At 39.7% G+C, this 24,086-nt stretch overlaps 1 protein-coding gene across 1 annotated transcript in view; it reads right to left on the bottom strand.

Moving 5' to 3' along the window:
- Positions 1-24,086, bottom strand: part of LOC137651178 (proteasome adapter and scaffold protein ECM29) — a 439,426-nt gene that overhangs the window by 217,615 nt on the left and 197,725 nt on the right. Inside the window, exon 15 of the mRNA XM_068384329.1 lies at positions 22,986-23,052. Within this exon, the coding sequence (XP_068240430.1) occupies positions 22,986-23,052 (67 nt within the window). The remainder of the gene's footprint in view (positions 1-22,985; positions 23,053-24,086) is intronic.

Below are 24,086 nucleotides of genomic sequence, written 5' to 3'. Positions count from 1 at the left end.
AAAGGTGTAAAAGGAACTCTGCTATTACTGTAATACAGGTAGTGGCATCGAGGGGAGAGATACCCCTTTCATGACATCAACTAGCCTGGTAAACCAAAGCCAAAGATCATCAGAGGTGTCCAGCCATCCTTCTCGCAACTTGTTGAAAAAACCCTCGCTGAGTGAGTGAAGAGGTGCCGGATATTCTCCAGGTGTGAAGACGAAACGAAGCTACGGCTTTGTTGAAGATTCGCATGTGGCTGTTTGAGTAGACTATTGTAGAGGGAGTTTCTTGGAAGTTCTGTCAGGAGCTGCAGAAGGTCTGGGAACCAGTCTGCATGATACCATAGCAAAGCTATTAAGGTATTGATAGGTTTTCGCTTGTTCTGGTCTTGTTGAGAACTCTTCTCATTGGACAAAATGGGAAAAGAACACACACATTGATGTTGTTTATCCTACTGTTGTTGGAATGCATCTTGCCAGGCAGCCTGGGGATCCGGGACTGGAGAGCAATAAAGCGAGAGCCTGAAGTTCAGGGATATCGTGTATAAGTCCACAGTCGAGGAACTCCACTAAGTAAGGACTTTGTTGGCTACTAGATGATTCAAAGACCACTTGGAGCCCACTATCCAAGTCGCTCTGCTCAGATTGTCCGCAAGCACATTCCTCTTGCCGGAAATGAAGCTGGCTGATAGAGACATCGGGTTGTGTTCTGTCCATTATTATCATCATTATTATTACTAGCTAAGCTACCACCTTAGTTGAAAAAGCAAGATGCTACAAGCCTCAGGGCTTCAACAGGGAAAAATAGCCCAGTGAGGGAAATAAGGAAATTTATTGGCTCTATGAGAAGTAAAGAGCAATTAAAATAGAATATTTTAAGAACAGTAACAACATTAAAACATATCTTTCATATATAAACTATAAAAAGAGACTTAAGTCAGCCTGTTCAACATAAAGACATTTGCAGCTAGTTTGAACTTTTAAGGTTCTACCAATTCAACTTTGAACTTTTAAGGTTCTACCGATTCAACTACTCGATTAGGAAGATCATTCCACAACTTGGTCACATATGGAATAAAACTTCTAGAATACTATGTAGTATTGAGCCTCATGATGGAAAGGGCCTGACTATTAAAATTAACTGCATACCTAGTATTACGAACAGGATGGTAATGTCCAGGAAGATCTGAATGTAAAGGATGGTAAGAATTATGAAAAATCTCATACAACATGCATAACAAACTAATTGAACAATGGTGCCAAAAATTAATATCGAGATCAGGAATAAGAAATTTAACAGACTGTAAGTTCCTGTCCAACAAATTAAGATGAGAATCAGCAGCTGAAGACCACACATGAGAACAATACTTGAAACAAGGTAGAGGGAAAGAATTAAAGCACTTATTCCGAATAGATTGATCATCAAGAATCTCAAAAAGTCATTTTTTTGAGTAATTGAAGAACACACAGATCTAATGAGTTTCTTAAAAGTAAACTTGCCGTCGAGAATCGCACCTAAAGTTTTAAAAGTTATACAGAGTTAAAAAAAAATTATCAATGCTGAGATCAGGAGGTTGAGAAGCAACTGTCCTTGACCTACTTACAATCATACTTCGAGTATCTCTACTACTAGGTGGCACAAGGGCTGTGAAAACATACCGCCTTATTTATTTATGTAAGCCACTATCGTGGAGTTGTTCAACACCAAGGAGTGACCCATCAAGAATTGCTGTAACTATTGGAGGGCTAGAAAGGCTGCCCTTATCTCTAAAAGATTTATGTTCTAGTACCTTTCTAACTCGTACCAAAGATCGGAGGTGGTATGGTGCAGTGAGTGGGCCCCAACCCTTCTTTTGATGCATTTGAATAAAGCATCAACTCCAGGGAGGAGAACGAGAAGATAAGACTCTCTTACGGAGGTTCTCGATTGCCACCCACTACCTGCAGTCCGTCAGTTCCTCTAGGATGTCCTAGGAATTGCTTGCCCGATTTTACTTGCACTTGAGCCAACGCTAGAATGATCAGATCCTGAGACAGCTGTCGGGAACTAGACGGGCCAGGGATGATACGTGACCTATAAGACACAACCAGCGTTGGGCTGGTAGATCTCGTCTGAGGAAGGGTCTTGCTACCTTCCTCAGCCTGTGTACTCTGTCGTCTAATGGGAAGATTCTATGCTTGTCGGTGTCGATGATCAAAACCAGGTAAACCGGTCTTCAAGAGGGGAGCAGGAATGACTTCTCGAGGTTTATCATGATCCCCAGATGTTGGCTAAGTGCTAGAAGCCTATCTTGGTGTCAAAAAGGGTAGCCACTGAGTCTGCTGCTTTGGATCAGCAAATCCTCCAGATATTTTAGGAGACAGATGCCGACCCTGTGAGCCCAAGATGACACTAGGGAAAATACTCATGAAAACCTGGGGTGGTGGGGAATGGCCGAAGCACAGCCCCTTGAATTGGTATTGACTTCTCGAGGTTTATAATGATCCCCAGATCTTGGCTAAGTGCTAGAAGTCTGTCTTGGTGTCCAAAAAGGGTAGTCACCGAGTCTGCTAGGATCAGCCAATTATCCAAATATCTTAAAAGACGGATACCGATCCTGTGAGCCCAAGATGACACTAGGGCAAACACACTCGTGAAAACCTGGGGTGGTGTGGAATGGCCGAAGCACAGCTCCTTGAACTGTATTGCTTGTTGTCGAATATGATCCTTAGATACTTTCTTGAAGACGAATGGACTAACATCTAGAAGTATGCGTCCTTGAGATCCAGTGTGCACATGAAGTCCTGTAGTATTACTGCTTGTCTGACCATGTCTGCCATTAATACTGCTTGTCTGACCATGTCTGCCATCTCCATCTTGAATTGAGTTTGTCTGACAAACGTTCAAGGACAAGAGATCGATAACTGGTCTCCAGTCTCCAGACATCTTTTTCACAAGAGTCGACTGAATAGTCCTGGGGACCCATCGAGGACCTTTCTCAATCGGATCTGCTCCTTCACAGATCCCTTCACGTAGGAGCTCGATGGGAATGGATCCCGAGTCAGAGGAGGGAGAGATTGAAAAAACGGGACGAGTACCCTGAACGGATCATGGAGATTGTCCAGGGTTCGGGCCCGAGCTACAGCCACTTCTGCCAGTGTCATTGCAGGTATCACCCCACTGGTGGGCAAGTGCACCTCTATTTCCCTTCCCTCCACAGGAGGACTTAGAACCATTGCAATCTTTGTTGTGAAAGCGATTTTTAGACACACTCTTGGACAAAGCAGAAGTCGTTGCCGTAGCCCTGTTCGTTGGCGGTTTGGTATAAAGTTATCTCTTCTGTGGCGGAGGGGTACTGTAGGGCCTTGAAATCAGGGCCCTAAGGAGAAGTGAGTTTTGGTTGGACTTTCTCCATCTGCCTGCCACCTGCTCGACACCTTCCAGTTCACAGATGGAACTCCCGTCGAAAGTGAAGTTTCTCGGCTTCGTATCCTCAGCTTGTGGGACTTGTCAACGGTACCTCTCACACAACTGAGCTAAGCACCCACTTTACATGCAGTCAGGACTTCTTGGAAGACAGGTGCTGGTTGGTCAATCTGTATAAATAGCTCCAGGTTTGTATCATTAGGAAAAATACACCTCAAGCTCCTTACTGAACAAAGTAACAGTTGATTTGGGTCATCGGTTACTGTACGAAGATTCCTAATCCGGAAGGGCCTGAATCTAGGATCCACTACTCCCAGTTTTTGAGTCTTGGCAATAAACTCAGGGACAAAGTTGAGGATTACTTCCCGCCATCCCCTTGAATGGGCGATGTCATAGGAGAGTAGGAACACCGTCTTCGAAGTGAGGTGGCGATCTGTTGCCTGGCATAATGGTTCGTAAGGAGCACCCTTCAGGAACTGAAGGATGCGAACCACGTTCCATGGAGGTGGTCTCACTTCTGACTGGGGGCAGGTAAGCTCATAACTTTATATGAGAAAGTTCCAACGAGGAAGAAATATCTACCCCTTTCAATCTAAAGGCAAAGCTCAAAGCTGAGCGGTAGCTTTTTACTGCCGAAACCAAGAGCAGCATTTCTTCCCAAAGGTGTAAAAGGAACTCTGCTATTACTGTAATACAGGTAGTGGCATCGAGGGGAGAGATACCCCTTTCATGACATCAACTAGCCTGGTAAACCAAAGCCAAAGATCATCAGAGGTGTCCAGCCATCCTTCTCGCAACTTGTTGAAAAAACCCTCGCTGAGTGAGTGAAGAGGTGCCGGATATTCTCCAGGTGTGAAGACGAAACGAAGCTACGGCTTTGTTGAAGATTCGCATGTGGCTGTTTGAGTAGACTATTGTAGAGGGAGTTTCTTGGAAGTTCTGTCAGGAGCTGCAGAAGGTCTGGGAACCAGTCTGCATGATACCATAGCAAAGCTATTAAGGTATTGATAGGTTTTCGCTTGTTCTGGTCTTGTTGAGAACTCTTCTCATTGGACAAAATGGGAAAAGAACACACACATTGATGTTGTTTATCCTACTGTTGTTGGAATGCATCTTGCCAGGCAGCCTGGGGATCTGGGACTGGAGAGCAATAAAGCGAGAGCCTGAAGTTCAGGGATATCGTGTATAAGTCCACAGTCGAGGAACTCCACTAAGTAAGGACTTTGTTGGCTACTAGATGATTCAAAGACCACTTGGAGCCCACTATCCAAGTCGCTCTGCTCAGATTGTCCGCAAGCACATTCCTCTTGCCGGAAATGAAGCTGGCTGATAGAGACATCGGGTTGTGTTCTGTCCATTATTATCATCATTATTATTACTAGCTAAGCTACCACCTTAGTTGAAAAAGCAAGATGCTACAAGCCTCAGGGCTTCAACAGGGAAAAATAGCCCAGTGAGGGAAATAAGGAAATTTATTGGCTCTATGAGAAGTAAAGAGCAATTAAAATAGAATATTTTAAGAACAGTAACAACATTAAAACATATCTTTCATATATAAACTATAAAAAGAGACTTAAGTCAGCCTGTTCAACATAAAGACATTTGCAGCTAGTTTGAACTTTTAAGGTTCTACCAATTCAACTTTGAACTTTTAAGGTTCTACCGATTCAACTACTCGATTAGGAAGATCATTCCACAACTTGGTCACATATGGAATAAAACTTCTAGAATACTATGTAGTATTGAGCCTCATGATGGAAAGGGCCTGACTATTAAAATTAACTGCATACCTAGTATTACGAACAGGATGGTAATGTCCAGGAAGATCTGAATGTAAAGGATGGTAAGAATTATGAAAAATCTCATACAACATGCATAACAAACTAATTGAACAATGGTGCCAAAAATTAATATCGAGATCAGGAATAAGAAATTTAACAGACTGTAAGTTCCTGTCCAACAAATTAAGATGAGAATCAGCAGCTGAAGACCACACATGAGAACAATACTTGAAACAAGGTAGAGGGAAAGAATTAAAGCACTTATTCCGAATAGATTGATCATCAAGAATCTCAAAAAGTCATTTTTTTGAGTAATTGAAGAACACACAGATCTAATGAGTTTCTTAAAAGTAAACTTGCCGTCGAGAATCGCACCTAAAGTTTTAAAAGTTATACAGAGTTAAAAAAAAATTATCAATGCTGAGATCAGGAGGTTGAGAAGCAACTGTCCTTGACCTACTTACAATCATACTTCGAGTATCTCTACTACTAGGTGGCACAAGGGCTGTGAAAACATACCGCCTTATTTATTTATGTAAGCCACTATCGTGGAGTTGTTCAACACCAAGGAGTGACCCATCAAGAATTGCTGTAACTATTGGAGGGCTAGAAAGGCTGCCCTTATCTCTAAAAGATTTATGTTCTAGTACCTTTCTAACTCGTACCAAAGATCGGAGGTGGTATGGTGCAGTGAGTGGGCCCCAACCCTTCTTTTGATGCATTTGAATAAAGCATCAACTCCAGGGAGGAGAACGAGAAGATAAGACTCTCTTACGGAGGTTCTCGATTGCCACCCACTACCTGCAGTCCGTCAGTTCCTCTAGGATGTCCTAGGAATTGCTTGCCCGATTTTACTTGCACTTGAGCCAACGCTAGAATGATCAGATCCTGAGACAGCTGTCGGGAACTAGACGGGCCAGGGATGATACGTGACCTATAAGACACAACCAGCGTTGGGCTGGTAGATCTCGTCTGAGGAAGGGTCTTGCTACCTTCCTCAGCCTGTGTACTCTGTCGTCTAATGGGAAGATTCTATGCTTGTCGGTGTCGATGATCAAAACCAGGTAAACCGGTCTTCAAGAGGGGAGCAGGAATGACTTCTCGAGGTTTATCATGATCCCCAGATGTTGGCTAAGTGCTAGAAGCCTATCTTGGTGTCAAAAAGGGTAGCCACTGAGTCTGCTGCTTTGGATCAGCAAATCCTCCAGATATTTTAGGAGACAGATGCCGACCCTGTGAGCCCAAGATGACACTAGGGAAAATACTCATGAAAACCTGGGGTGGTGGGGAATGGCCGAAGCACAGCCCCTTGAATTGGTATTGACTTCTCGAGGTTTATAATGATCCCCAGATCTTGGCTAAGTGCTAGAAGTCTGTCTTGGTGTCCAAAAAGGGTAGTCACCGAGTCTGCTAGGATCAGCCAATTATCCAAATATCTTAAAAGACGGATACCGATCCTGTGAGCCCAAGATGACACTAGGGCAAACACACTCGTGAAAACCTGGGGTGGTGTGGAATGGCCGAAGCACAGCTCCTTGAACTGTATTGCTTGTTGTCGAATATGATCCTTAGATACTTTCTTGAAGACGAATGGACTAACATCTAGAAGTATGCGTCCTTGAGATCCAGTGTGCACATGAAGTCCTGTAGTATTACTGCTTGTCTGACCATGTCTGCCATTAATACTGCTTGTCTGACCATGTCTGCCATCTCCATCTTGAATTGAGTTTGTCTGACAAACGTTCAAGGACAAGAGATCGATAACTGGTCTCCAGTCTCCAGACATCTTTTTCACAAGAGTCGACTGAATAGTCCTGGGGACCCATCGAGGACCTTTCTCAATCGGATCTGCTCCTTCACAGATCCCTTCACGTAGGAGCTCGATGGGAATGGATCCCGAGTCAGAGGAGGGAGAGATTGAAAAAACGGGACGAGTACCCTGAACGGATCATGGAGATTGTCCAGGGTTCGGGCCCGAGCTACAGCCACTTCTGCCAGTGTCATTGCAGGTATCACCCCACTGGTGGGCAAGTGCACCTCTATTTCCCTTCCCTCCACAGGAGGACTTAGAACCATTGCAATCTTTGTTGTGAAAGCGATTTTTAGACACACTCTTGGACAAAGCAGAAGTCGTTGCCGTAGCCCTGTTCGTTGGCGGTTTGGTATAAAGTTATCTCTTCTGTGGCGGAGGGGTACTGTAGGGCCTTGAAATCAGGGCCCTAAGGAGAAGTGAGTTTTGGTTGGACTTTCTCCATCTGCCTGCCACCTGCTCGACACCTTCCAGTTCACAGATGGAACTCCCGTCGAAAGTGAAGTTTCTCGGCTTCGTATCCTCAGCTTGTGGGACTTGTCAACGGTACCTCTCTATTATTGAGTCCCTCTGCCAAAGGGTGATGTTGGCTTATAGGTTAACGACCTGGTGGGAGAGGAAGTCAATAGACCGGATGCCGGACAATAGGAAAGTCTCCATCGACTTCCTAGAGGACTCTTTGGACCAATCCTCAGTCCTAATACAATGTCCCACTGACCCCAACCAGAGATCTAGCAACGAAGTAGCCTGCACGGCATAATTCGCGACTTTCTCCTGGTTGATGATCTCTGAAGCCGAGAACGAGACGTAGAGTCCAAACAACCTTTCGAAGGGAATTTCTCTGGTCAGTGCATCCATAGAGTGATCGAGGCAAGGCTAGAAGAGGTTCAAAGGTGGCAGGAGGAGTTTCAAGGAAGAGCCTGTGTAGCCAGTGATCTGCGAGAGTGCCTTCCTACGGGCACTCCTAACTCACTTGGATCACATGTCCTTGCAATCCTGAGGGGCCACAGATAGATTGGCTAAGCCGTTATTGGCCTTTATGCAGGCCAAGACCTGCCAGAAGACATGCTCTGACTCTCTCCACTCTGCTTTTGTCATAATAGGTCTAGCGGCTTTTGGGAGATAGTAGTCTTCATATCCCATATCTCCATCTACCACTGAGCTCTCACTAATAGGCCCTCAGAGTGGGTCGAAGTCATCAGGTTTGGTAGCTGAGGGAACATCGCTTGCTGACGTCCTAGAAGGCGGAGGGGAGGTCCTTTGAGACCACTCTTGCTGAGGCCTAGAGGCCCTCGCTGAGGACTTAAGGATAGTCTTGATGTCCTTAGGCTCCGTGGAAGGAGGAATGTATTCCCTCAAAAACGATGGTCTGGAGGCTGTCTCTTTCCCGGGAAGTCGTTGATCCTCTAATGCAGAGAGGATTACGTCTGATTGTGTGGTCTTCTTCAGGGTTGGACAGAGCTCTTTGGAGACCACCTAGATGGGGGAGAGGTGGAACGAGTCCGTCAGAGAGATCTCGCTAGGAGATTGAGAGCCTTGTCTAAGGCAACGATCCAGCATAGCTCCCCAAGGAGTAATCTGGTTCTTAATCTTCCTCCTCTTTTTAGCTGTCAGTACCGGTGTCAACTGCACTTGTAACAGATCTTCCGATCTGCCAGGTTCTGCGCTCCCCGTTTCCTCTTGAGGGGGGAGAGAAACATCTTCTCTGAAGCGGGTCTGGAGTGGGCTGCCCCTTCATATCTCGGTCTGGGGTCAGACGGGGGCAAGGGCACAGAACGGGTAGCAGACGTTACCAACAGAAACATTGGAGTGCTGGCCATGAACTGAGTCTTCGGGAGGACTCCTGTAACGACTTTGACGCACTGCTTTAACCAGTGCGTCTAAACACGCAGGCTCCTTCCAACCAAATGAGCTGAAAGTAAGATCCTTTGGCAGGCTCGGAACAGGAGCCTTAGATCTGGGAACCTATAAAGAGTGATGTTACACTCCATACTTGGTACTGTTGGCACTGGTCTAACTGCTAGCTCTATCTTGTTAAAGCACTGATCCCTCGAGGTGGAGGGATGCTGGAGCATCTAGGGTTCCCTCTTGAGTGGGAACAGACAGGATGTCCGCCATGTGACACCTGTAACTTCTCTTGTAGGAGAGGGGATCTCCGACAATGTACATCGTTCTGAGGAGGGTGACGGGTGTTGTCTCCACAGCGCTCATGAACAGGTTGAGGATCACGAGCAGACCTCGAAGGAGATGAAGAAGAATGGTGGTCATTCTGCCTTGGCGAGTGATGCTCCTTACCTGATGAGTGGCGCTTGCATGCTGACAGGTGTTTCGGAGAAGTCGGTCCAGGTGACTGATGCAATAGCGAACGACAAGGTACAAATGAGAATATTGGCGAGTGCTGCATTGACGAACGCTGAGCTGATGAATGACGAGGAGATGGAGAGAGATGAGTTCTGGGAGAGTCCTGGGACTCTGGCAAACAGTGAGCAAGAGATGGAAGACCAAGACTCTGGTACTGGCAGTCTCATGAGGGTTGATTGTCCTGTGATGACGAGCAACATACAGGAGGTCACAAGGTGGCGATTGATGAGCAGCTGGTGAGTGACGATAGCCCGAAGGCGAACGTCAAGATCCTTAATGTAGGGTAAGGAGATCATCTAGAGCAGCGAAGATGACTACACTCCCAAAAAGAGTGACGATCTTTTCAAGGGGATATTCCCCGGCTGGGAGGTTCCGCCAGAGAGGAAACCTGCTCTGGCGGGGTCAGAGGTGAAGTCAGTTGGTCTCTAGAAGATCTCTGGATCTGAGTCTCTATTGAGGACCTCACCCGCGGATGGGAGACGACCACCCGAAGGAGAGACTCGCATCAGACTTTGCTCCATTCCCGACAGAAGCGTCAGCTCAGCAAGGAGGGGGGAGCAACGTCTTCGGCGTCAGCAGCAGTAGCAGGCGAAGGCAAAGGAGGATCCCTTCAGCGGACAAGGTGGCTAAAATTTTGGGGTGGTCATGGGCAAAAGTCATCAGCGACGTATCCACCTCTGAGGAAGCAATGTTCGTTCTCCACGGAACCAAAAGCAAAGTGAGTGCTCAGCCCCGGTGTAAGAGTAAGTGGGGTAACCGGCTAACCCCCAGCCCAGGTGTGTGAACGAGTGGGATAGCCGGCTAACCCTCAGCTCAGGTGTGTGAACGAGTGGGGTCGCCGGCTATCCCCCACCTCTCCCGGTAATCAGCGGGTGTGGCGGTTATCCCTCGCTTAAAGTCTTATGGCTCGTCTTTCAGCAACAGTAATACTCCTATAAATAGTGAACGTTTGTATAGAGTAATGGAACAATTAATAATATTACTTCTTACTAGGCTTGAATCTCTGAAAAAACAACGAAATTTGAACCACATTTTCCACCCTGCTGCCTCTTATTACGTTCCCATTGGCAACACTGCCGGTTGAACTTGATAATCAGTAGTGATCTAACAGATGTGAGGAAGGGTGGGTGGTACTAGCTAAATTAAACCATTAAGTATTATTAATAATAATTTCATTATGAAAATTTCACATTAATAAACATTACTTTTGGATAATTTATCTACCCGATTATCGACATTTCCCCTTTTATATAGGAGCAGAATAGGAAGAATAATAAATAATGCAAAAAACAAACCAACTGAACTCAAGAACTAAGCCTGTTTGGCCAACAAACCAAGACAGGTAAACTACAGGTTCCATTCCCAGTATAGTCACACCGGCAGAAGGGAGAGGAGGAGTGACCCCGTTTCCCCATGGCAACAAAGGGATCAGACCCCGCCTGACTCCCTCACTCAAGAGATCGGTCTAGAACAAGTGCATGAACCAAAAATCTGTACTTCCGTACAGCAAACACTGGGGGAAAGAGAACGGATCCTAAAAAAGGCAGCTAAAGAACCAGATAAACAAACCGCCAACTGTTCTCACACGAGTCTAATGCTGATAGGAGGGGGGTCCGAGCAAAGATGGAGACTCAATCCCAAGGAATGAGTGCCAAAATAAGACCGACAAGACTAGTGTCAGACATGACAATTCCTGCCCCTCCCCCCGCGCCACACCAAGTGACCAAGTCTCCCCATGGACCCACAGGAGATCAGCACCCTTGAAACACTCGCCTGGTCTTTTGTTCAGTGAACAATGTGGGTGTGACTACATGCCCTAAAGAAGCCAACAAAAGAACCAGAGCTAATGAATATCACCTATCCCTTGAACCTAATGCCAAGAGTAAAGTAGCTGCAGTAGATGGCACCTCAGAACTGAGGAGAGACTGGCAAGATTATATGACTAAACTCCTAACAGGCACCCACCAGACAAGAGTGGACCTTACAAGGGTGTGATAGGACAATTGACTGGTCTCATGAAGCACTTACCGGGTCTTTGTTAGGCGAATAATGGGGAAATGACAACATGACCCCCAAGAAACTAACATAAGAACCAATGCTACTGACTGCCAACTATCCCTTGTTCCTGGTGCCGAGAGGAAATTAGCTAGGGGTTAACAACAAAGCCAGCTAAAGGCACCAACAAATTTAAGTATTGACAAATGCCACATAACTCTTGGGGGAACTGGCGCCGAGAAGAGAGGGGCACGAGCAAAAGCCGACTCAGTCACGAGGAGAAAGTATCTGGTCAGTCCAACTGGTCTAGTGTTGGGCGAACATTAGGGAAGTTATAACAACCCCGCCCAATGACTCCAGCACTAATATTAATACTACTAAATGCCACCTGCCCTTTGTAAGTGGCTGACAGTGAGAGGGGAGGGAAGGCGCATAAAGCAACCTGCAGCTCATTTACAGGGAATGAAGGCCAGGACTGATCGAATGGTTCAGTGTTGGATGACAATGGGTAAAATCCCAAAGCAGCCCAAGGTACAAACGGTGACTGGAAAATTCAGTCCCAGAAAATTTAGTCTAAGAAAATTTGGTCCCGGAAATTATTAGTAAACTGCCCTTGAAAACCTTAATTCAACTGATCAGAAAAAATATAAAACAAAATAGAAGAGTAATTTCATCGATGAAAATAAAAAAAGTCAATATATGTCAGCAAAAAATATATTTATAGAATTTCTTTTTACCAGACATCACACAAGAAATTAGAAAAATTCGGTCCCGAAAAATATTGATCCCAGACTTTATTTTACTTTTAAAAAAGAACTTATGATCTATAATATTTCTTATTCCTGAACTAGATATTAAACTTTGGCACCGTCATTCAGTTAGTTCTTTATGCATAAGATTTTTCATAATTCTGACAATCCTTTCCATTCATATCTTATCAAACAGTACCATCAACCTTGCAATAATACTAGCCAAGTAGTTAATTCTAAGTCAAGCCTTCTCCATCATAAAGCTCAATACTACACAATATTAGACAAGGAAGACTAGGAGCGAAAGACCTCGAGCCTGGACTCAACGTCTGATGACTGACTAAGCTTGTAACACTTGGTGAGTGGACACACATCTGACTAGAGCCAACTGTTAGAGAATAAGGAAGAGAAATCTTCCTGACAGTCAGTCTCCAAGCAAGGAAACGTGGTACATGGAGACCCTGGAAAAAGAAAAAAAAACGGTTTACTGAGAAGACCACTATTCAACAAATGAACAGGAGGAACCAAGAGGACCTCCAAATGAACAAAAACCCACTCCTTCAAGGCCAAAAAGGGCCAAAGACAGGAAACAGGATGTACTACCTCGAAGAAGACAGCCCCCACAAGAGAGACTGGAGGAAGGCAAAAGCCTGGAGCCATTCTTTGGTCTAACACCAATATTCTGGGAAGCCTGAAAAGGAGCAACGCAAACTTGATATTGACACAGTGGAGAAGAGGTGATCAAAACGATGGTGTCATGATATCTCCAACTCAAAAAGTTGAAGACCTCCAGAAATCCAGAAACAAGGTCTAACTGAGACTGAAGTTAGGAAAAGTGTTTTGGTTATGGAAAGGACAATTACCCTTCATAAGAGTTTAGAATTATCGTAAATTATTATACTGTCATTAGTGACAGTTTGTTATTGTTGAACAAATGTAAACTAAATGGTTTTCTTGTTTTGATATGTATATAGGAATTTATATGGATACCGTGAAATATTTGTAATAACATAAAAACTAAAAGCTCTTAATATCATTAGTTATCATTTTGATCATTTGTGTGTAAATGCATTCATTTGTTCATTATGATCGATGATGGAACGTTAACAAACATAGGGTTTCCGTTTTAGGTGCCGTGTTTAGGAAAAATACTATATAAAATCGCATTCATTTCATTTATTTCAAAGTTCTTAGAAAAAAATTAACAAAACTACAATAGTAATACCAAAATCATTAAAACATCAATGCTTGGTAAGACAGCTGTAGCTGCAAAAACTAACCTAAACACAGATGTGTAAATATGTTCGTCTGTTCGTTATGATCAGAAATGAACGCAAACAAAACAATGGTTTCTGTTTAGATGGTGTGCTTTTTAGCTATTTAGGAAACTGATGATATAAAATCGCCTTTATTTTGTTAATTTTAGATTTTCAATGATACAGCAAAAGCTAGTCTATATACTGATGGTTTTGCAATCCACCAGTCATCTTATACATCAGTTATGACTAAAATTCATCAAAGATTTGTCATAATTTTATGTTGTGTTATACGGGAAATATACGGTGTTTACACCCATCCTGGTTGTAATTTAGTCCTTTTTCAAGTTATTAAAACTTCAAAACATTTTGAATGATTTATTTATTCATGTGAACAATTTAATATTAGAAAAAAATACTGTAGAGCATATAAAAAGTATTAAAAATGGGTAGTAAAAACGTTTGAATGGGTAAGTTGTCGCTTGCCTTGGCCCTAATGGAATTATTCTTGTTATGTGTTTCGAAATATGCGATTTTATATATAAGCGCGGCAGTTTTTCTACCAAATTTTCACATAATTCGGGACCCTACAGTATGTTAAAAACAAATCAAAGACATGCTAGTTTTCAAAATGAGGACAGATTGGAATGCCATCTGCTACTGACAACGAAATATTAAGATTGGAAACCAAATAAATAGCAACCTCATAAGAATTATGAAAATAGACAATATCTTACACAGAATTTACATACCATATAAGTAATCTACATGGGATTAAGATCTATATATATATTTATGCTATACAATTGGAGGAAAAAAATTGCCATTGATTACCTCTGTTCTAGGTAAAGACGTTATTAAAACCAAAATTCCACTAGAGCTAGTTCCAGTGTAATAAGCTTTTTACTCTTGATTCTAGAAGTGAATTGTGAGATTCTTTCACCTGATCTTAAGGAATAAAATATTAAAGAACAAGAAATTGTCTACACTAAAATCTAAATTTCTTGAAATATAAGTTCCAGTCACTAGGTATAACTTCTGGAGTTTTCAAACTCAAACAGTTGGGAGTGGGTGGGTCATTTATTAGCATCATTATTGAATTATTGTAATAGATCGCAAAGAGTTGTTGTTGATGGGCACCATAGTGAGTATAGGAATGTGATATCTGGTGTTCCTCAGGGTAGTGTTCTTGGCCCATTACTTTTCATACTATACTGTATACACATGACATGTGGTTTGGTTTGGAACACAAGCTTGTTGCATACACAGATGATGCTACTCTATTTGCATCAATTCCATCTCCTGAATGTAGATCTGGGGTTGCAGAATCCCATAATAAAGATCTAGCTCAAATTAGTGCATGGTGCAAATTATGGGGTATGAAATTGAATCCTAACAAAACTCAAAGTATGATTGTAAGTACAGTAGGGTCCCAAATTATGCGAGAATTTGGTCGACAAATGGCCCCGCATAAATGGAAAATCGCATATTTCGAAACACACAACAGGAATAATTCCATAATGGCCATGGCAAATAGAAACTTGCCTATTCAAATGTGTTTACCACTCATTTGCATATCTTTATATGTACTGTAATGTATTTTTTCTAATATTAAATATTTCTTATGTATATATAAAACGTTTAAAATGTTTTAAAGTTTTAATAACTCGAAAAAAGGTTAAAATTACAACCAGGAAGGATGTAAATACCGTATATTTCCCCTTATAACATGACCTAAAATTAGTAGTAATTTTAATGACTTTAGGTTATATCTGTTTTATAAAATAACTAGTGAATAGCAAAGTTATCACTGTATAGACTAGCTTTTGTGGTATCATTGAAATTCCAAAATTAACAAAATAAAGGCGATTATATATTATGCGTTTTCTAACCCCGCCAAAAAGCACACCATCAAAATCGGAATACGTTGTTTTGTTTACGTTCATCTCTGATCATAGCGAAGAAACGAACGTCTTTAAACATACAGTATGTGTTTAGGTTACTTTTTGCAGCAACAGCTATCTTACCAAATATTGATTATGATGATGATTTTGTTAGTACCAATGTTGGTTTACTGAATTTTTCTTAGAACTTCAAAATAGATGAAATGATTGCGATTTATATAATGTTTTTTTCCTAAACACACCGCCTAAAACAAAAACCTTCCGTTTGTTTACTGTAGCTCCATCGTCGATCATAATGGGATGATCTGCAAAAGAAAAAAAAGTACTAGGGCGTTTTAAAGTTACTGATCAATTGGTCAACTGCTATAACGTTCAATGTGAGAGATGGTGCGAGATTGGAGAAAGTAAGGAAAATTTAAACCATGATTGATTTTAATAAAACAAACTTTGTGAAGCAACAAAGATTTCATTTGTTAGAGAGAGAGAGAGAGAGAGAGAGAGAGAGAGAGAGAGAGAGAGAGAGAGAGAGAGAGAGAGAGAGAGAGAGAGAGAGAGAGAATAATGATAGTTTTAAATGTACTAAACAAAAAACATGATAGGTTATAACACATTGGTGCTTATGTAATGTTAACTGTATAGATGTTTTGAATAAGTTAAAAAATGGTGTAAACAATACTTTGTTACTGTATTTGTACGCCCATAATCTTGAGATCGGCAGCTAGACATCATCTGATCTGATCACACCCAAAAGTTAAAAGTAAATAAGTCAGCAACACTTGATTTATAAAATGATTCCGAAGTTTTCTTAAAGCACAATTAACTATTTAAATAGTAACAATTTTCTAGAATAAAGTGGTTTCCTAAAAAAAATAGTGATTTGCTGACGAAATTGGATGCCATATTTTAAGCTACGATTAAAATGGATATACACTCTGTATAATTTTTTCTTTCATGTTTAAATGATACTTTTTCAGAAAACCTATTTTGGTTTCTTCATCTACAGTATATGTAAGTGTTGTATAAGCCTCACCTTACCTTATTTTATGTTTAGGTTCCCCCAGGTCCCTCAATGTGAGGCACCTCGTATATCCACCATAGTTGTTAATGCATCCTCCGGTGTATTTTGCATCTTCCAGTCTTGGATGGTCTGGGATGCATCTTAGGTATTTATCGAGTTTATTCTTAAACACATCTACGCTCACTCCTGATATGTTTCTTAGATGAGCTGGCAGCACATTAAATAGTCGCTGCATTATCGATGCTGGTGCGTAATGGATTAATGTCCTGTGCGCCTTCCTTAGTTTACCTGGTATATTTTTTGGCACTATCAATCTACCTCGGCTTGCTCTTTCTGATATTTTTAGCTCCATGATGTTTTCAGTAACTCCTTCTATTTGCTTCCATGCTTGTTTTATCATGTAGTGTTCTCTTCTCCTTTCTAGACTGTAGTTTTAAAAATTGCAGTCTTTCCCAGTAGTCAAGGTCCTTAACTTCTTCTATTCTAGCAGTATAGGACCTTTGTACACTCTCTATTTGTGCAATATCCTTTTGGTAGTGTGGGTACCATATCACATTGCAGTACTCGAGTGTACTACGTACATAAGTTTTGTAAAGCATAATCATGTGTTCAGCTTTTCTTGTTTTAAAGTGTCTGAATAACCTTCCCATTTTTGCTTTACATTTAGCCAACAGTGTTGCTATTTGGTCGTTGCATAACATATTCCTATTTAACATTACACCAAGGTCTTTAATTGCTTCCTTGTTGGTGATTGTCTCGTTATTAGGTCCCTTGTATGCATATACCATTCCTTCTCTGTTTCCATAATTCATTGATTCGAATTTATCGGAGTTAAATACCATCCTATTTATCTCCGCCCATTCGTATATTTTGTTTAGATCTCCTTGTAGTGAGTTCCTATCTTCATCACAAGTAATTTCTCTACTTATTCTTGTGTCATCGGCGAAACTTCTCACTACAGAGTTTTCAACATCACAGTCTATGTCTCAGATCATAATAACAAACAGCAGTGCAGCTAATACTGTACCTTGTGGCACGCCAGATATTATCTGAGCTTCATCCGATTTCTCGTCATTTGCAACCACTATCTGTTTTCTGTTTTGCAGGAATTCTTTTACCCATTTTCCTATCTTTCCCACAATATTATGCTTTCTCATTTTTTTTCTCTAATATATTATGGTCTACCTTGTCAAAGGCTTTTGCAAAATCTAGATAGATCACATCTGTGTCTTTTTCATTTATCATATTTTTGTATATGTTTTCATAGTGTGCTATCAGTTGGGTTTGTGTACTTTTTCCGGGCACAAAACCGTGTTGACCTATATTAGACAAATTATTTTTAACCAAATGATCCATTATTATCTTTTTTATTACCCTTTCATACACTTTCATAATATGTGATGTTAGACTAACAGGTCTATAATTGCTTGCCTCTAGTCTTGATCCTCTTTTGAAGATAGGGCTTATATAAGCTAATTTATGTTTAACATATATCTCGCTCATATCTACACTTTGTCTTAGCAGTATTGCAAGCGGCTTCGCAATAGTGTTTGCAGTTTTTTTTTTTAACAAAATCACTGGAACTCCATCTGGTCCGGCTGCTGATCCATTTTTAATTTCATTTATAGCCTTGACAATATCTGCTTCATTAATATCTATATCTGTTAGATATTCAACATTTTTTTTCTCTCATTTCTGTTTCATTATTCTCATTCGCAATTCTTGGCGTGAACTCACTCTTATATTTTTCTGCTAATATGTTGCATATTTCCTTTTTTTCATTCGTTAGCCGTCCTTCAATTCTTAGAGGTCCTATTTCTAATCTCCCTTTATTCATCTTTTTTGCATAGGAGTAAAGTACTTTGGGTTTTTTTTTTATATTTTGAAGTGTCCTTTCTTCTAAGTCCCTTTTTTCATTTTCTTTTGACTGTATAATCTTTTGTTCTGCATTTTCTATCTTACATTTTATTGCCATCATTTTCCACACATTTTTTTTCTTTTGCAAGATTTTTCTTCCACTTTCTATTTTTCTGAAATAAGATCCTTCTGTCTCTTGGTATGCACGTCTTTTGTTTATTGTTTTTTTCGGTACATATTTTTCAACAATTTCTCCAGTATTTTGTACAGTATGTCCGTATTCACCTGTATATTATCACTTACGAATACATTTTTCCATTCTTTATTCAGTTCTTCATTTATTTCTGACCCTTTTATATTCTTACTATAAAAATTATATCTTCCATATCCTTCCCAACGTTTTGTGCTTTGATTAATTCTGCGATCACTTGCTTTGGAATGGACAATTAATTGTATGACATTGTGGTCTGAAATTCCCGTGTTATACACTATTATTTCTTTAACATAATTCACCTCATTCACAAATACTAGATCTAGGACATTTTCCTTTCTTGTTGGAATGTGGTTTATTTGTTGCGTATTATGTTCTAATAGCATATCTTGAAGCTTTTCAAATTGCCTCTTATCTTCTGCGCTACTATTACTCTTTTTTATATGTATACATACAACCACTTTCTTCTATCCGTTCTTTCCAATCCACGAAAGGAAAGTTAAAATCTCTGGATAGGAGTATATTCCAGTCTTTATGGTTTCTACATATATCATCTATTTTTTCTATTACTATATCAAACTCCTTAGTATTTGGGGGTCTGTAAACTACAATATTCACTAGTTTTTCAAATTCAAATTCTACCGCAATCAATTCACATTCTGTGTAGCTGTATTTTTCACAGATTTTTCCTTGATTTATGTCTCTTCCATATATTGCAGCTCCCCCTTGATTCCTATTTGTTCTGTCTGATCTATAAGTTTGGAAACCCTTTATCTGGTCATCACTGCCAGTCTCTTGGGAATACCATGTTTCACTTATATTTAATATATCTATTTTTTCAATTTGGGTTAGTTCATCTAAGAACTCTATTTTCCTTTTAGAGTTACTCGTGACTAAACCCTGTGCATTCATCACTATTATGGTTTGTGTTTCATCCCCATTATTTAATATTGGTAATAATATGGATTCTCCCATGCTTCCTCCCTGTTCTGATATGATGTTCTTTTCTTCATTTCCCAGAATTCTGCCATTAAAAAATCCAACTTTTCTATTATATTTGCTCTTTCGCCTTCATATTTATTTTTGTGTGTATACCTGCAATTATGCCCATATCTGCACCAACCCCTGGCATTATAGATGCATTCTTTGTAGTTGGGCTCTAAATGTCCATATTTGGGTTGAAAGGCCTCATATCTTGGGGCCTTTGGTGCATAGCGCGGTATATACACGGCCTGCTTTTTTGTTTCTTTTTTTGTTTCATTTTTCTTTTCAGTTTGCTGAGTTTTCTTACTTTCATTCATGGTTGCAGGATGCATATATCGAAATTTTTGGTTGAAACTGCATCCTTTTCCTTCTTTTAGGTTTTTGCATATTTTTGGATGGAGATCTCTGCATTCGTATCCATATCTGTCTAAATACGCACATTTACCATACATTTCATAATTATGGCATGTCTTTGGATGCTCGTAGTAGCATCTTTCGCCAAATCTGCAATTCCCTCTTTTCAGCAAATGGCAGACTATCTTTCTTTTCTTTTTTTCCTGTTCTTGCTCTTCCCTAAAGGTATGTAGGTCCAGGTAGAGTCTCTTGGGTCTATTATTTGTTTCCATCTGATAATTTATTTCTTCATAAGTATGTTGTTGGATGGCATCATAAGTTATATCAATGATTTCCCCTGCATCCTTACACATATCCTGTTAGTTTTTCTCTTCTTCTTCTTCTTCTTCTTTATCTTCAACTATTTGCAGATTTAGTCTCAACTTAATTATATTTTCTATCCAGACTAAGAATGTTGAGCAGAATACCTTTGTGTGTCTATTTTTTATTTTTTGCTGTATTTCAGCACATGTAGGTGTGTTGGAACATGGCAGGCATCACATTTTCTAATCAGTTGTTGAGGATTATTAATGGAATACCATATCTTACATGTATTATACCGAGAGAGAGAGAGAGAGAGAGAGAGAGAGAGAGAGAGAGAGAGAGAGAGAGAGAGAGAATCAGCGGTTGTAATCGGATGCCGTGTTTTTGTTTCTTGTACCACTTGAAGCCAGGAATTGATCACCACAACTAACAATAGTCAAATTAATTTCATTCTTAAACACAGTTGTATTATGTGAACTAAGATTTTATTTCTTAGAGAGAGAGAGAGAGAGGGAGAGAGAGAGAGAGAGAGAGAGAGAGAGAGAGAGAGAGAGAGAGAGAGAGAGAGAGATTCATTTGAGGTTTTCTGGCATCAAATCAATCTCTCTCTCTCTCTCTCTCTCTCTCTCTCTCTCTCTCTCTCTCTCTCTCTCTCTCTCTCTCTCTCTCTCAGAGGTTTTATAATTATACCGTGTACTATACAAAACAAATCTTTGTAAAGCAAATCTATACTGTTTAAAATATGACAAAATATTGCTAACTCGTTAACGAAATTTAGGCTATTCACTGTCGATAAACAAACTCAGCATGTGTGAAAACTTTGAACACCGACATGGAAAAATTATTTTCCTTTATATACTGAGCAAAACAAAAATAATGCTTCAATATACCATCATTAACACTACTATTAAGATTATCGAAAGGTTAGAGAAAGATTAACCCTTTTACCCCAAAAGGACGTACTGGTACGTTTCACAAAACTCATCCCTTTACCCCCTTGGACGTACCGGCACGTCCTTGCAAAAAAATGCTATAAAAAATTTTTTTTTTCATATTTTTAATAATTTTTTGAGAAAATTCAGGCATTTCCAAAAGAATGAGACCAACCTGACCTCTCTATGACAAAAATTATGGCTGTTAGAGCACTTTAAAAACTATATACTGCAAAATGTGCTGGGGAAAAAATAACCCCTTGGGGGTTAAGGGTTGGAAATTTCTAAAGAGCCTGGGGGTAAAAGGGTTAATATTGCCAAGAACGAACCACAATTCTGTTTACATTTTGTCAGCTGGACTGCCATAATTAAAGCTGATTTCATTGTTGAAATGGAATTTTTCCTTAACTAGGCTATTTATCATGAAATTATGTTAATGAAATGTAAGGTAAATGTTGTTTAGTAACATTTATTATCAAACGCTGTATTTAAGGCTACCAATATACTTAAAAAGACAATTGATTTGACACATTTTGTATTGCTTTACTGGCAGACTTTGAACAGCTTCCCAGATACTGAAAATTTATTTTTGAAAACTAGCGACCGCATAAATGGGGACTCACATAATTCGAACACGCATAATTCGGGACAGTACTGTAGGTCAAGGACCATGGCTCCTCAACATCCGGATTTCAGCATTGACAATGTTTCTTTAACTTTGTATGACTCTCTTAAAATTTTAGGTGTGATTCTCAACAACAAATTTACTTTTGAGAAACACATTAGGACTGGGTCTTCTTAAATTGCACAAAAAATTGGCTTCTTGAAAAAGTCTTTCAAGATTTTTGGTGATCAATCTATTCTGAAGAAGTGTTTTAATTCTTTCATTTTACCTTGTTTTGAGTATTGTTCTCCTGTGTGGTCTTCAGCTGCTGATTCTCATCTTAATTTGTTGGACAGGAACTTGCGGTCTATCAAATTTCTTATTCCTGATCTAGATATTAATCTTTGGCACCGTCATTCAATTAGTTCATTATGCATGTTGCATAAGATTTTTAATAATTCTGGCCATATTCTATATTCAGATCTTCCCGGACAATTACATCCTGTTCATAATACTAGGTATGCAGTTAATTCTAATAATCAGGCCTTCTCCATCATGAGCCTCAATACTACCCCGTACTCAAGAAGTTTTTTTCCAGCTGTGACCAAGTTGTGGAATGATCTTCCTAATCGGGTAGTTGAATCAGTAGAACTTCAAAAGTTCAAACTCGCAGCAAATGTTTTTATGTTGAACAGGATTGCGTAAGTCATTTTATAGTTTATAAATCAAATATCTGTTTTAATGTTGTTAGTGTTTTTAAAATATTTTAATTTTCATTACTTCTTATATCATTTATTTATTTCCCTATTTCCTTTCCTCGCTGGGCTATTTTTCTCTGTTGAAGCCCTTGGGATTATAGCATCTTGCTTTTCCAACTAGGATTGTAGCTTAACTAATAATAATAATAATAATAATAATAATAATAATAATAATAATAATAATAATATTAACTAGACATTCGGCAAGAGAATACATGAATGGAATCTGATTTACCCCTTGGACATATTAAGAAAGATATTCCTAATCCTTATCACTAATAACAATGGCAAACTAATGTATTTCATGAAGGATGAAAACAATGCAATAATGCAACACACAACCAAATCAAACTGATTTACAAGTTAGAAACAGCTGACTGGGCTAGCTCACTTGGCTACCTACAGAGCAAATTAAATTTTGATCTTGTGTTAACTGGTCGTGGGGACAGAAGATCACAAGAAGAGGAATCATTCATTTTCATATATTCAAAAGAAATACAGCTTACAAATCAATTATTAACTTATGGTTTAAACGCAAGATTCTTAGAAATTACAAAGTAACAATTGATGAGAAAATTAAGGGCATAAGTTTTCCCAGTAATGTAATAATCAGTTAAAGCATTCAACCATTAAAATTTTCTTGGTTGTTTTATGTCTCTAATCAAAAGCCAAAGCCTCAAGATATTTTTTCATATAAAAAAACCCTGTGAAGATACTTACTTTCATCCTTGGGATAGTCCTTCTCCATTGCCTCATCAACATCTTTCTCTCTCTCATCCTTTTCCTCCTGGTACATGGAAAAAATCACTGTACTATAAAATAAAGTTGAAGCTTACTTTTAATTATGTAGTGCAGTGCAAAGCTCTATTCCCCAAGAAAGGCTAAAATAAATTCTAGACACATGCACAATACATCTCTAAATGTAAAATAAATAAGATACATTTCACCTGTAAGTATAAAATAAATAAGATACAACATTTCACCTGTAAGTATAAGATAAATAAGATACAACATTTCACCTGTAAGTATAAAATAAATAAGATATAACATTTCACCTGTAAGTATAAAATAAATAAGATACATTTTACCTGTAAGTATAAAATAAAGATACAACATTTCACCTGTAAGTATAAAATAAACAAGATACACCAAACAACTTTCTTAGTAAAGCAGAAATTATGAAGTTATTTTTTTTAGGAATTTTGGGGGTTAATATGCTGTGTGGTCTACAAGGACTTTCCTGTAAATAGCAACAACAGGGAATCGAATACAACACAAAATACAAAAGGAAAATATTGTCTCTCCTGCTTCAGGGCCAATGTTCAACATGCAAACATGGACTTGGTGTGAATAAGGGAGACCCTCATGTTAAGGCACCATCTAACTCTGTGCAGCATCTCCCATACTGAAATAATCAGGCAACTGATCATATGTCATCACTACTAATGGACATAATGCTACCTTGTGCAAAAAACAACCACTATCTCCTTAGCCACTGAGACAAACGCATTTGGTCCATCAGCTCATGTGCAGTAAGAAATCTTTGTCTACTGTTAAGTAACAGGAATCAGTATGATTAGTTATGTGGGACTAATTTACTTTTAAGACAACTTTCAATACTTTTTCGTTTATTTTTGGTGATCAGCTTGCACAGCAATTGTTACCTTCCACTCAGTGGATTTCTTGACAACATGGAAGCATTTTAGTTTATGTATATCATCACCTATTTGTATGGCTGGTGTATCTCGAGTAGATGGGGTTAGGAACGAAGTAGTGAGGGTGAGAACGGGTGTAAGAAATGAGTTAGCGGCTAGAGTGGTT

Source organism: Palaemon carinicauda, chromosome 1, assembly GCF_036898095.1.
Source record: "Palaemon carinicauda isolate YSFRI2023 chromosome 1, ASM3689809v2, whole genome shotgun sequence".
Classification (NCBI taxonomy): domain Eukaryota; kingdom Metazoa; phylum Arthropoda; class Malacostraca; order Decapoda; family Palaemonidae; genus Palaemon; species Palaemon carinicauda.
The sequence above is the reverse complement of the archived record's forward strand: the minus strand, read 5'-3'. Positions and strand labels throughout refer to the sequence as shown.